The sequence below is a fragment of the Talpa occidentalis genome, unplaced genomic scaffold, assembly GCF_014898055.3.
Source record: "Talpa occidentalis isolate TD23 unplaced genomic scaffold, MPIMG_talOcc4v2.1 talOcc4.7, whole genome shotgun sequence".
NCBI classification, from domain to species: domain Eukaryota; kingdom Metazoa; phylum Chordata; class Mammalia; order Eulipotyphla; family Talpidae; genus Talpa; species Talpa occidentalis.
In genome coordinates, this window is record NW_023605083.1 from 62,991,428 (window position 1) to 63,004,414 (window position 12,987).

At 41.9% G+C, this 12,987-nt stretch overlaps 2 protein-coding genes across 9 annotated transcripts in view; one reads left to right on the top strand and one right to left on the bottom strand.

Annotated features, from left to right (window-relative positions):
- The first annotated feature begins 112 nt into the window (after nucleotides 1-112).
- On the top strand, nucleotides 113-7,726 carry GNG10 (G protein subunit gamma 10). Its single transcript, XM_037491442.2, has 3 exons — nucleotides 113-244; nucleotides 5,256-5,387; nucleotides 6,815-7,726. The coding sequence occupies exons 1-2, from the start codon at nucleotides 164-166 to the stop codon at nucleotides 5,379-5,381; spliced, it is 207 nt and encodes a 68-aa protein (XP_037347339.1). The 5' UTR covers nucleotides 113-163; the 3' UTR covers nucleotides 5,382-5,387; nucleotides 6,815-7,726.
- Nucleotides 7,727-9,089: 1,363 nt separating this feature from the next.
- Nucleotides 9,090-12,987, bottom strand: part of SHOC1 (shortage in chiasmata 1) — a 127,034-nt gene continuing 123,136 nt past the window's right edge. For all 8 annotated transcript variants that reach the window (XM_054689406.1, XM_054689409.1, XM_054689407.1 and 5 more), the window contains one exon: nucleotides 9,090-11,148. The gene's annotated coding sequence lies outside the window, so the exon portion shown is untranslated. The remainder of the gene's footprint in view (nucleotides 11,149-12,987) is intronic.

Below are 12,987 nucleotides of genomic sequence, written 5' to 3' on the forward strand. Positions count from 1 at the left end.
CGCGGGCCGGGGCCTGTCCCCGCGGGGAGCGGCCGCGTGGCGAGGCCCGGGCGGCGGGGCGGGCGCCGCTCCTTCTCCGCCCCGGGGCGGCGCCCGGGCTCGGGGCCTGGCGGCTCTCCCAGCCCACTCAGTCCCCCTCGGAGCCGGAGCCAGCGCCGCCGCCATGTCTTCCGGGGCCAGCCTGAACGCCCTGCAGCGCCTGGTGGAGCAGCTCAAGCTGGAGGCCGGCGTGGAGCGGATCAAGGTGCGGTCGGCCGGAGAGCCCCGCGCTCGGAGGCGCCGGCTCCCGCGCGCGCCCCGCGGGCCGAGGCCCGTGGGGGAGCAGGAGGCCGCGGTGGGCGGCGGGGCCGGGCCCAGCGTGACCGTCCCGCGGCCCCAACCCACGAGGCGGCGTGGGCCCCGGCTCCGGCCTCAGCTCGGGGCCCGGCCTCGGAGGGTGGGAGCCGGCGCGGGCCCGGCCAGGCCGCGGGCCCGAGCGCAGGGAGGGCCCCGGCAAGGGTCTGTCCCGGCGGGGGTGGTCGGGACCGAGGGCCCCGAAATGAGGCGGGTCCACCGCGGAAAGCGCGCCCCGTTGGTACCAGATGGACAGGGGGCGCCGGGCAGGCGCCGAGGGGGCCGGGAGTGCGGCGACGCGCGGCGGTGCGGAGGGAAGGATGGAGCCCAGGGGTGCAGAGGGCCTGCCGGGCCGGGCCGGGCGCTGGGTCGATGGGCTGCGTGCGGGAGGGAGGGAGAAGGCGATGCTGGCCTTTCTGGAGGGTGACGGGATGGAGGGCACTGCCCTTCGCTTCGGTGGAGAGTGGGCGTGGGGGGAAGGAGTAAGGGGAAGGGGAAGAGCAGGTACGGGGGGAGCGATGAGCTTAAGTTGGATACGTGGCCATGGGGAGACACCGCGAGGTGGATTTGGACTGAAGCGCAGAGAAGCGCCTGGTGATCATAACGTCGGGGAGTGGAGTCTGCTAGTGAAGGGGCCAGAGCGCCGCACTCAGGGAGCTGCCAAAGGAGATGACTGCGATAAGAAAACCAAGAGAAAGCCAGGCTACTGAGGCAAGGAAGGAGGGGTTTAGGAAATTTTGGAGCTTAATCAACAATCCAGTGTTTAGGCAGTTGCTAAAAAGCATAATTGTGATTAGCATAGCATTATTTGTAGAGAGTTGGTGACTGAACACTGCTGTGGAATTCCCTTCAACAGTATCTGACACTATTCTGGGTACTGGGAATAAGATGGTTCTAGAAGGGAAGACAACCATAATTACATTAACCAATTATATTGTGAAAATATATATATATATAAAGGTATATATATAAAGGTGTGTGTGTGTGTATATATATATATATATTTGCTTTGTTTTTGGCACAGAGCTCCTAAAACCCACGGGATTGCTTAATGAGATGATACAGGAGTCTTGTTATTTAATGAGGCAACTTTTGGAGTGGGCTGGTTGTTGGAAGAACCAACCAAATGATTAAAGCATTGGAACTTTCAATCCCCTCTCACCCACAAGGGAGAGGTGCTAGAGGTTGAATCCACTGCAAATGGTCAATGATTTAATCATCACACCTATGTAATGAAGCCTCCATAGAAACCCAAATGATTAGGTTCAGAGAACTTTCAGGTTGGTGAACTGGTGGAGGGTGGGGTGCTCCTGGAGAGGATATGGAAACCCTGTGCCCCTTCCCCATACCTTACCCTGTGCATTTCTTTCATCTGACTGTTCCTGAGTTACGTTGCTTTATAATAAACTGGTGCTCGAGTAATTAAAATGTTTCCCTGGGTACTGTGTGCACCTCTAGCAAATTAATGGAACCCATGAGGTGGTCATTAGAACCTCTGGTCTCTAAACCATAGGCCAGAAGCAAGGTGACAACCTAGACTTGGATTGGTGTCTGAAGTGGGGGGCAGGGGGAGGCTGTCTTTAGGACTGAGCCCTTGCTTACCTTGTGGGATCCCAGGTTATCTTTGGATACATAGAATCCAAATTGAGTGGAATTGTAGAACACCCAGATGATGTGAGAGAAGTTTAGCCACACCAAATTAGGAATCAGAATTGACAAATAAGTAAAATAATTTCAAGTGATACATGTGATGATTATAAAACAAAATAAGGAAATAGATATTTGTGGAATGCAGAAGAGGTTACAGAATGTAGTAGTAGAAGCAGAATCCAGATTGTAAGGGTGGACAGATGTAAAAGAAATCTGGCTTTAAAGTGGAAACTTCTGAAAATTTAGGAAATGAGTAGTCATGTTGAGGTTAAGGGGAAAGAACAAACTATTTTGGTTGAGGGGAAGAAACAAATGGAGGAGAACTGGAGGTAGAGGAGACAGGGTTTATGGGGCATATGTGATTGGAAGTGTGTTCTAAGGCTGGAAGAATGATAATATGTATAAAGGGATGTTTCTAGATACTGGCTGAAGGACTTGTTTGATGACAGTTTTCTTAGTGAACAGGACATCAAATTTCTGCTAGGGCAGAGGAACGGAAACTAACAATGAGTCATAAGAATGGATGGTAGTGTGCTTTGGGAAGGGAGTGGATGCCCTAGCAGCCATAGCTGTAGTCACTTTATGATTCTGGAAACCCAATTACTATGAGATTGGAGACTGATTGCCCGACTTGTAATTTTTTAATGAAGAGTTTCTCCAACAGCATTTGACCACCCAGGACTCCATCAGATAAGGCGAATGAGATGAACGACAGTTGATCAAATTAGGAGGGGAGCAGGGGAGTCATGCCAGAAGTTAAGATGGGGGTAAAGGATAAGGGGTTTGAGCATCTGCCCAGAGAGAGGCAGCCTCCTGGTAATGGACCAGACCAAAGGGCAGGAGGTGTCTTTCCTGAGATCAAAGAGCAGGAGTGGTGAGAATGAAAGAAGCAATATCCTGGAATGGGAGGAGAGATTATGATCAGGCCATAGGGCGTTGGGAGTGTAAAATGTCAGGTGTGGAGTAGTTACGGTTGTTAGCTGTGGTTGTTAACTTTGGGTTGTTTGAAGAGAGGTCAGGGAACTGAAAGGAGCATTGTTGAAAATGTTCAAGATGATGTTGGAAGCTGAGGTAGAAAGGAAAACTGAATGCTGACCCTGTGATGAAGCTGGGGGAGATATTCTTTCTGCATTGAAAAAGATAATTATGGGAATTATGAAACTGAGACCCAGAGGATTTAAGCGAATAGTTAAGATGACATAAGTTTACTAGACAGGTGTCCTCATGATACTATGGTCTGGGGTGTCTGGCAGGGCTTCTCTCAGGTAGCACATGAGGGAGTCAACATTCTAGGGTCTCTCTCCTTTCAGGACTCTATGATGAATGTTCTCAGTACACCCAGAGATGTCTTCTCTTTGACAGATTTGCTCACTGGCAAATAAACTAGGACACCAATTTTCTAGTATATAAAGGAGGGCAGCCCTTCCCAGTGTTTGGGAATTCTCGGTATCCTTCAAGGACACCTTCTTTGCTCTGCAGAAGCCTCTCAGAAGTAGCTGAGTAAGCAAATGAACTCAAACCAAGGACAGTCATATAATTTGGGGATTATCCCAGCTCCAGTGACAAGTGACAGCTTCCGAGTATTTGATCTTGTATTTTCCTGGTCCAGAGTCTCTCCCTTGAAAGTGCTAGAGACATGCTGACCACTTTTACTCCTTTTCTCTGCATATCCCCTGATCTAGTTAGTACCATTTCTCCAGGGGTCCTGGAAGACAGTCTACTTCCACTCAGTTTACCTGTTCCCTCTGATGCTGAGATAGGCAAGAACTACAATTGGCTGCAAATTTCTTTTGAATTAATAATTGTTATGTATTACCATTAATTTTGATTATAATATAAAAATGTCTAACTTCCTAGGATTATGTTTATTTTTATATAACATAGCAAACTGTTACTACGTTAATGAAACCAAAATTCCTAAAATGTTCCAAGGTACTAGATAATAACTATAACAGATGGGGTTAGTTTTCCAGTTATTTGGAAGTTTGTAAACCTAACACAAACGGGTATAGTAATTGAATAGCAACTGGAACCATTTTTGAATGATGGGGGTTTTAATACAAATACCTTTTCAATGCAAGAAAAACAGGAAGCAAGGAAAGCACCTAAGTACAAATATGCATCAAATGGAGGATAAGAAGAAAATTCATTGTATCTTTCTTCGATGCCTAATTAACTCCAAAGTTTAGTGGTTTAAGCTTAAAAGTTTAAGCTAAAAGTGGTTGGCACAATTCTTGGGTCAACAATTTCAGTGGGATTTATTGTATAGTCCTACTGATCTTAGCTGGCTCTCCTGTGCTGTCGAATGGAAGATCTGGGATGGCCTTACTCACTATCTGGAGGTTGTAGGCAGCTGGATTGGGCTGCCTGAAAGTCTCCACATGACCTCCGGTAAGCTAGGTTGGGCTCATTAAATGCTGGTTCTAGGGTTCCAGCAGTAACAAGATAAATAGCTACAAAGGGTCTTGAGCCCCAGGCTTGGAACTTGCCTGTTACTTCTGCCATATTCTCGATTAACGCAAGTCACAAAGCCAGCCTAGATTCAAGGGGAGGGTGAAGTTTCTGCTTCCTGGATCGAGGAGCTGCAATGTATTTGATTAATTTTGCAGCCTACCACAACTTTATTGCTTACTCTATGAGCACTATTTTAAGTGTGAACTAAATCATCATCTCAACCCAGTGAGGAAGGTACTACTACTAACTACACTGCACAAATGAGAAAACAAATCACTTGCCCAAGGTCATTCAGATAGACAGAAATGAGTTTGAGTCCAGCTAGTCTGGTTCCAAAGGCTGTATTTTTAATCAACCAGCTATTCTGTCTCAAAACATGGTGGAAGAACTTTGTCATTTGTTTTGAGAAGACTGGATATGGCTCCATCCAGCCTTACGTAAACACTAGAACAGTTTGCTCAAATGGCAAACCTGGGTATGTCAATGCATGCTTTGTAGAGGGAACATGCTTTATTGAGAGAGACTCTGTAGAGGGAACACTAGAATGAGCTATTTCTGCATCAGTTCAATCTCAAACTAGGATTCTAAGTAGGCAAGTAATAGGGCTTTCCCCTACTTTGTTGAATAAGCAACTAGATCAAAAATACCCTAAATCAAAGTTCATAGATATACTTTCCTCTTTGGAATTCAGTTCTAGGACTGTTGGCAAAAAAAGAAACGTATAGAGGTCACAAAAATGTGACCTTCATCAGGTTATACGATCACTTTTCAGAGTATCAGATGGTCACTGGATGGACCTGACTTGTACTTTGTTTTAGGTCTCCCAGGCGGCGGCAGAGCTTCAACAGTACTGCATGCAGAATGCCTGCAACGATGCCCTGCTGGTCGGCGTCCCAGCTGGAAACAACCCCTTCAGGGAGCCCAGATCCTGTGCTTTATTCTGAAGACTGGTGAGCCCTGATACACCATGCTGTCTTGGGGCCATGGCATTATCATGGGGCTTCCCAAAGGATTTGGGTAACTAGTTTAGGATATCTACTATTCCTGGGGGGAATTAAAATAAGAAACAGAAAAAGGCACAATTTTCCCTGAAGGGTGACTCCAGTCTGCCTGCCTGGGAAAACATCCAATTAGGAGAGTCTCAATCCTCTGGCACTAACTCATGAGATGTTAACTGCCTTATGAACCTGAGCTCTTCAACTGAGTTGGCTGGTGGTGATTTCTTGACCTTAATCCCACTCCCATCCAGACCTGTAATTTGCTGCTTGGTTGTTGCTCTGAAGACCAGTGACTCCCCTGAGAAGACAGACCGTTCAGTTTCTACCACCAGCTGTGATTTCTTTCCCAAAAGCTTTCAAAACATACCTTTGAGATTTAATGAAGGAAGAAATGTAGTTACTGGGGGAAACTGTGAGTAGGTATAAGAATTTGAAAAATGGATTTCTGAAATGAAAACACCTCTCTGGTGTCAATTTAGAAACTATATGTTCTGAGGGGCCTCTTTGCACATGCTTACAAAAGGAAACTGTTCACATTAAAAAGGAGGGGGGCCTCCCTGGTGGCACAAGGGTGTAAATCTCAGCACTATCAAGCTATCAGAAGCCACTGTAGCACGAGTTCGATCCCCGGCCAAGGAGCTACCCACATGGCCCAGCAGACCTCTTCTGTCTTGCCCGCTGCTCCCCTCAGCAGTGTATTTCAATCAATCCACCTGTTCTGCTCCCCACTGTCTCTGGTGAATACTGTCACCCCCCTCCCCACACCTCTGACTTACACCCCAGTTCTTGTATGCATAAATAAATCTTTAAAAAAAAAAGAAGGAGGGCCTCCCTGGTGGCGCAGCAGTTGAGCGCCGGGTTGCGAAGCTGCCCGCAGCCTCTGCGGCGCCGGTTCAATCCCCGGCTGCTCCCTGGCCACCGGAGGAGGGTCCCACAGGGCGCGCAGATCTCTCCTGCCGCCCGCTGCTCCCCTCAGCAGTGTACTTCGGTCCTTCTGCCTGCTCTGCTCCCCGCTCTGGCTCTGGTGAATTCTCTCACCCTCCCGCGCTTCTGACTGTGCCCAGTGCATGTATAAACAAAACAAAAACAAACAAATAAATAAATAAAACATGCCTCTATTAAAAAAAAAAAAAAAGAAGGAAGTGATCCTTCTATCAGGTACAACTGTGTACCTCGTAATGGAAAATGCCCACGTTTCATCTTTTTTTTTTTCCAAAGCACTTTCACGGTGCCACTCATTCAGTGGTGTGGTTTGGATGTTTTTTGTATTAACCTGTTACTTTCTACTTTAGGAATGCTATAGCGAGCTATGAAATGACAACTAGTTAATTTTATGTATAAATCTAACTAAATGAAAACCTACTAAATTCTCTTTCCAGTATGGAAGATGTTCCCTGAGGAATGCTTTCAGCTGCAAAGTAACGAATGCCTGCCTCCAAGTCTCGTGAACACATGTTTCGCCAGCCAAATGACTTAGGTGTTTCAGACCTGTTCTGTGGCCCTATCACAAAATTCTACAGAAATTGATGCATTTCTATTCAAATAAGGAAATTGGGTGAAACCGTGACTTTTAAATACTAATGGCCTGGTTTGTTGGTGAAGTGCTTTATACTTAAACAAATACCTTATCATCAAATACACCAAAATGCACCTCTTTCATAAGCAAATTCCTGGTGTTTCTATACCTGGAATATTATGTGTTTTACTTACTGGTTTATATTTTGGGAAGGAAACATTTTTGTTTACTTAAAAACCCTGCATATTAGTAACTTTTTTATATTATAACAAAATTTGTTCTTCATGAATTTACAATTTCTAAGTGAAGACAAGCAAGAAAAATTGGGGAAGAATAAGTGCTATTAATGAAATGACAGGTGGACTTTTCTAAATGAGGAGATTCTCTTATTTTTAACACTAAGTATGGGAGCTATTTCTTAGCAAACTTGTTTGAAAAGATTAATGTTTATATAAGATTGCCCCGTTCTGTGTTTGAAGCAGAGTTGATCTTTGTTTTTTAAATGCCTCTATTTTATAGTTGTGCTTGTACTTTAAAAACAATATTACTTGATGTCTTTAAAATGTTAAAAATATAACCTATAGCATATTGCAATGGTTAAAAACTAAGTAGTATGCAAATGTTACAAGTGAAATGCATTCTTACACATGTGTTTATTTTGATGATATGCCTTTGATTTAATTTGTGACACTTTTAAAGAATATTTTGTGTTTGTAATAATAGTCTCTGAAGAACTTGGAAATAAAATTTCTGCTTAACTCATTTTCTACCATAGCGGCATTCAGTGTCTAATTGTGTTATTATTATTTTTTTAGAGTTATTTATTTATTTGTTTGTTTGTTTATTTATACAAGCACTGGGTACAGTCAGAAGCACGGGAGGGTGAGAAAATTCACCAGAGCCAGAGCGGGGAGCAGAGCAGGCAAAAGTACCGAAGTACACTGCTGCAGGGAGCAGCGGGCAGGAGAGGTCTGTGCGCCATGTGGGACCCTCCTCCGGTGGCCGGGGAGCAGCTGGGGATTGAACCAGCGCTGCAGAGGCCGCGGGCAGCTTCGCAACCCAGCGCTCAACTGCTGCGCCACCAGGGAGACCCTCTAATTGTGTTTTAAGGCTACATGGATATCTGATTGCTTGTGAGAGTGAGTGCTGAGAGTGAAGATGGAATTTTTGTTTGTAAATTCGTACAGAATTTTGTAAAAATTAGATATGTATAATATACAGATATATCATAAGTAATGACAATAGTATGCTTGCTCTTTCAAACTGCTATGTTTAAACCCATAAATAAATAAATGAAAATATGTTTGCACCTAAGTCAGGTTACCATAGAGAAAACAGGAGTTAGATGAAAACTTGGTTAATATTTGGCCACTAACAACTTCCAAATCTAAACAGTCTGAATTCCTTCCATATGATCATCATTCTGGTATCCCTTTTCTAACCACTCCATGTATCCTCGGGATCTGTTTCACCTTCTCTGATACTATCATTTTTTCTCTCCAGCTTCTTTTTTGGATCCTTTCTTTCAGAATTTAAACCTATTCCATGCCCATCTTAACAACAACAAGCATTTTAATAAATATCCATTAAAAAAAAATTCTGGGTTTGTAAGATGAGTAAGTCTTAGAGACTGTATGTGCCTATAATTAGCAATACTGTATCATATAATTAAAATTTGCTAGGGGGTAGATTTTATGTTGTGTTCTTACCACAAAATATAATAAGAGGGTGAGTGGCAACTTTTGGAAGTGGTGGGTAGGTTTATGGCATAGATTGTGTGATGGTTTCACAGGTGTGACCTTATCTCTAAACTCATCAAGTTGTACACATCAATTATGTATTGCTCTCTGTGAAAAAACAAAAACAAAAACTTTTATTCTACTTTCCTCTTTGGCAAACACTTCATAAGGTAGTACAATAAAACTATAGATATCTCAATTGTGAGTACAGATGTAAAATGTCCTAAATATAAGAAAATCATTTCAGTACTATATATTAAGAGAAGATACAACCTGAAAAAACTAGTTTAGTATGAGGAAATCTATCAATGTAATTTATTATGGGAATGGTTTAAAAAGAATGTATGCTAACAAGTCATTTGATAAAATTCAGTAACTTCTGAATAATTTTAAGTGAATTAGTGAAACAGGAATAAAAAGAAATTAAAGATGATAGATAATCAAAACCAATAGCAAATTTTATACTGTGTGATAAATGTTGGTACATTCAGCATATTAAGAACAAAACAAGGGTACTTTTATCACCACATTTGTTCAGTATTACTTTGGAAGTCTTACTAATGCAATAAGGTTAAAAAAAAAAGGTATAAACATTTTAGAAGAAGTAATATCTGTACCTATGGACTATATAATTGTACACTTTGGAAACATGAGACTCTAGTAGAAGAAACAGTGAATTTGTAATAGAATTTGGGAGGCTGGCTGTATACAAAATATACATATATAGAAAAATAAAAATAAGCATTTTCCTCACTGGCAATAGCTAGATAAAAATGAAAATGGAAACTATATCTCATTTGTACTTTAATGACAAAACTAAAAAAAACCCTTGTGAATAAATTTAGCAAAAGTAAAGAAAGAGATAAAAGATTTGACTGGTTTCTATAAAACAGGGTGTAAATAAATTTCTGGATATTATTACAATTTCATTAAAATGTAGTATTACTAAAATTCATATATAAATTTAGTCAAATTCCTATTTTACTCATTTCCTGAAGGAAACTGGTTAAAATATTTAAAAGTTCATATGGAAGAAAATAAAATTGGACTTGTCTTATGCAATACAAAGGAATTCCACGTGGGTTAAAGAAAGTTAATATAAAAGTATTAGAAGAAAAATTAGAATATTTATATAACATTAGGATAAAAAGCAAGGTAGGAAATCCAGAAATCAAGAGAGAAGATATACTTTGACTCTATAAAATTAAATTTAAACAAATAAGCAATTTAATTTAAATAAGTAATTACATGACGTATTTAGTGAAAAACTCTTGTATAATAAAAATCAGAATATAACAGGTAAAAAAACAAAAGACAGAAAAACGTGTCCTTTTCAGAAAGACAGTCCTCATTTTAGATTTCTATAGCTTGTATTCCCCATCCCCTCCAACTCTGGCTACTCTGTTAAAATTGTTGGATCCCTTGTTTTAGGGCAGGGTTTATTATTTGGGGAGAATAACCAGGCTCCGACTGTGAGAAACAAGGGTGAGATGACCTGGTGTTGATTCTCCTGTTAATTGATGAGACTCAGTGGCAAGGCAAGGAGTATATCATGTCCATCCGTAACTGAAGCCTACAGAGTTTGCACTGGGCCTAGGAACTTAGGGGAAAGCCACTCAAAGCTATCAAAAGGTGAGCATGACCATGACCAGCATTGCTCTAGGGGGCAAATAACTCCCAGGAGAACAAGGAAAACCTTTCAGAGAAAGAAGCAAGGTTTCCATTGTTAAGACCCAACTGGGAAGTTGAGGCTGTTTCAAACAATCCCATGTGATAGCATGTCTGGAAGGGGAACTAGAAGGCTTTACTGTGGCTTCTGGTCTGCCTTCTATGGGCGAACCCAACCTATCATGTGACAATCACTCTTGGGAGTGCTCTGTAAGCACAGCTCATTTTATCCACTGTTTGCCAGTTTCCAACAAAGACTTGTCTCCCAGTACTATTTCTTAAGTAAAGAGTTGATTGTGGTGAGCTCCTTAACTGAAAGGATTAGACCAAGACTAAGGCTCATTTTAGGGGGTCACTGTAGGAAAGCTGGGATGCAGTGGACCCTTAAGAGACAACAAAATAACCCTTCTAGTTACACAGAATGGAGTTTTCTGTCTCTCTTAAAAATGAAGCGCTTGAGATGTGTAGGTGAATCTGGGAAATATTTGGATCCTATGACAACTGTTAACGCTAGTTATGATAGTTTACTTAAGCAAACTATAGGGCAGAACATATATTATGAATAATGTAGAAACACTAAGAACTTCTAAGAACAATTATTTTTTATCTAATGTATGAGCAATTCTAAGTCCTGTTATTGAATTATCATCAAAAACAATGGAACATAGCAATTAGCACTATTTTTTCTCTCAAAAAAACCTTAGACGAGTTTGTCCATCAGCTCTACCAGGGACTTTTTCATACACTAGACGTCTTTTTTTGAATTGTGGTGGTTGTGAGCACATTAAATCTGTTAAAAGGAGGGAAAAAAATCATTTTATTGCTGATAATAAAAGTGTAGCTATTTTTATCCACTTATTCAAGTGGATCCTGTCTCTTCATCATCTATGTGCAAAGTATTACAATTTACAACTAGGTAAATTAATGATGATCAAAAATTACAGTTTTTAGCATAAATGCATCGGGGCCAGATGGTCCAGTACTAAAATTAGCATTAAGTACACACGTGTACGCTCATCTTGCACAAATAATTAAATCTTCCTGTATATAAGATATTTGCCTTGAAGGTTTCCCTCAGTACATCTGTTCCTTACCCCTATCCCTTAAACTGAGGGGAATTTATCCTGAGCTCTAATATATAATAGGTAGTGATCAGCTATGAACTCACCTTATTTGGCTGTACTATGTATGATGCATTAGCCTGGACTATCCTAGATTTGGATATTTACATTGTTCGATTAACTTAGTAAACAAGGGGTGTGTATTTGAGGCTAATATACTAAAAACAGTTTTAGTAATTATTCCTGGAATATAATCTCAATTTTCAAGCATTAGATGCCATTATAAGCAAATTTAAAAAGCAATGTAGTAGGTAATTTCATCATGGATTACAAATACTTATCTGCAAAACAAATGGACATTTATCTTGAGGTTAAGCCAATGGCTTTAGATAAGTTTCCTAGGGGCATCAATATGAATTCAAAAGTGTCATGTCTTAAACAACATACTTGGAGGTAAAGATGTACTATGGAAAACCACAAAAAAAAAAGGTCAAAAATTGCCATCACGATGATGAAGATACCAGCATCAAAGATTCATATGAATGGACTTAAATTATTTGATGGAAGAAATTGAACAATGGAAAAAAGCAGCATTTTTAAACCAAGATTATTTGTAAATTATTTAAAATATAAATATATATGTACCTATAAAAAGATTAAAGAATATTTCCCATTAAAATCAGGAACAAAACAAGACTACTAAATGGGATTAAATTGGAGATTATGCAGCTTGGGAAGTCTTTCAATAAAACAAAGAAAACAAGATTTTTGGGCCCCCCTCAGACCTCACAAAAGGGACTATACAAAAGAGGAGAGTTGGTATTTACCTTCCTTCCTTCTTCCCTTTCCCTTCTCTCTCTTTGCCCCCTTCATCTTCTTTCTCTTTCCTTTCCTTTCCCTCAATCACCACAAGCTGTACAGAGGAATCTCCATAAAAAGGGGAGGTTCTGGGCCTCCCCTGGTGATGCAGCAGTTGAACGCTGAGCTGTGAAGCTGCCCACAGCCTCTGCAGCGCCGGTTAGATCCCTGGCCACTGGGAGGGTCCCACATGACATGAGAGACCTCTCCTGCCATGCCCGCTGCTCCCCTCAGCGGTATATTTCTTTGGTCTGCCTGTTCTGTTCCCGCTATGGCTCTGGTGAATTCTCTCACCCTCCCACACTTCTGACTGTACCCAGTGCTTGTATAAATAAATAAATCTTAAAAAAAAAAAAAGAGGGGGAGGTTCCACCCCCCCCACCACCTAATGAGGGGTAGATCTGAGTGGCCAGGTAAGCAATAGAACACTCAGTGGGACACAAGAGGAGAGACACTGGAGGAATGACACATGGAGAAGAGGGACATTGAAGGAGGGTGCGCTTGCTTCTCAGATTGAGACAGGGATAGAGACCTGGGGAACATGGAAGAGACATGTGGAGTGGAGACACAGAGATACTTGAGACATGTGGTGAGAGATGGTGGGAGACTGGCATGGAGGCCTTTATCTTGACTTCTACTTTAATTTTGCTCCTTTCCTCCTAGACTTGCCTGGCCCCTTTTGTCCCTTTCCTGTGGTTTCCCTCCAGAAG

Excerpts from the sequence above, each read along its gene's own strand:
- GNG10 (XM_037491442.2), top strand. The coding sequence starts at position 164 with ATGTCTTCCGGGGCCAGCCTGAACGCCCTGCAGCGCCTGGTGGAGCAG. Across the intron at positions 245-5,255 it reads CCGGCGTGGAGCGGATCAAG|GTCTCCCAGGCGGCGGCAGA; the intron begins GTGCGGTCGGCC and ends ACTTTGTTTTAG.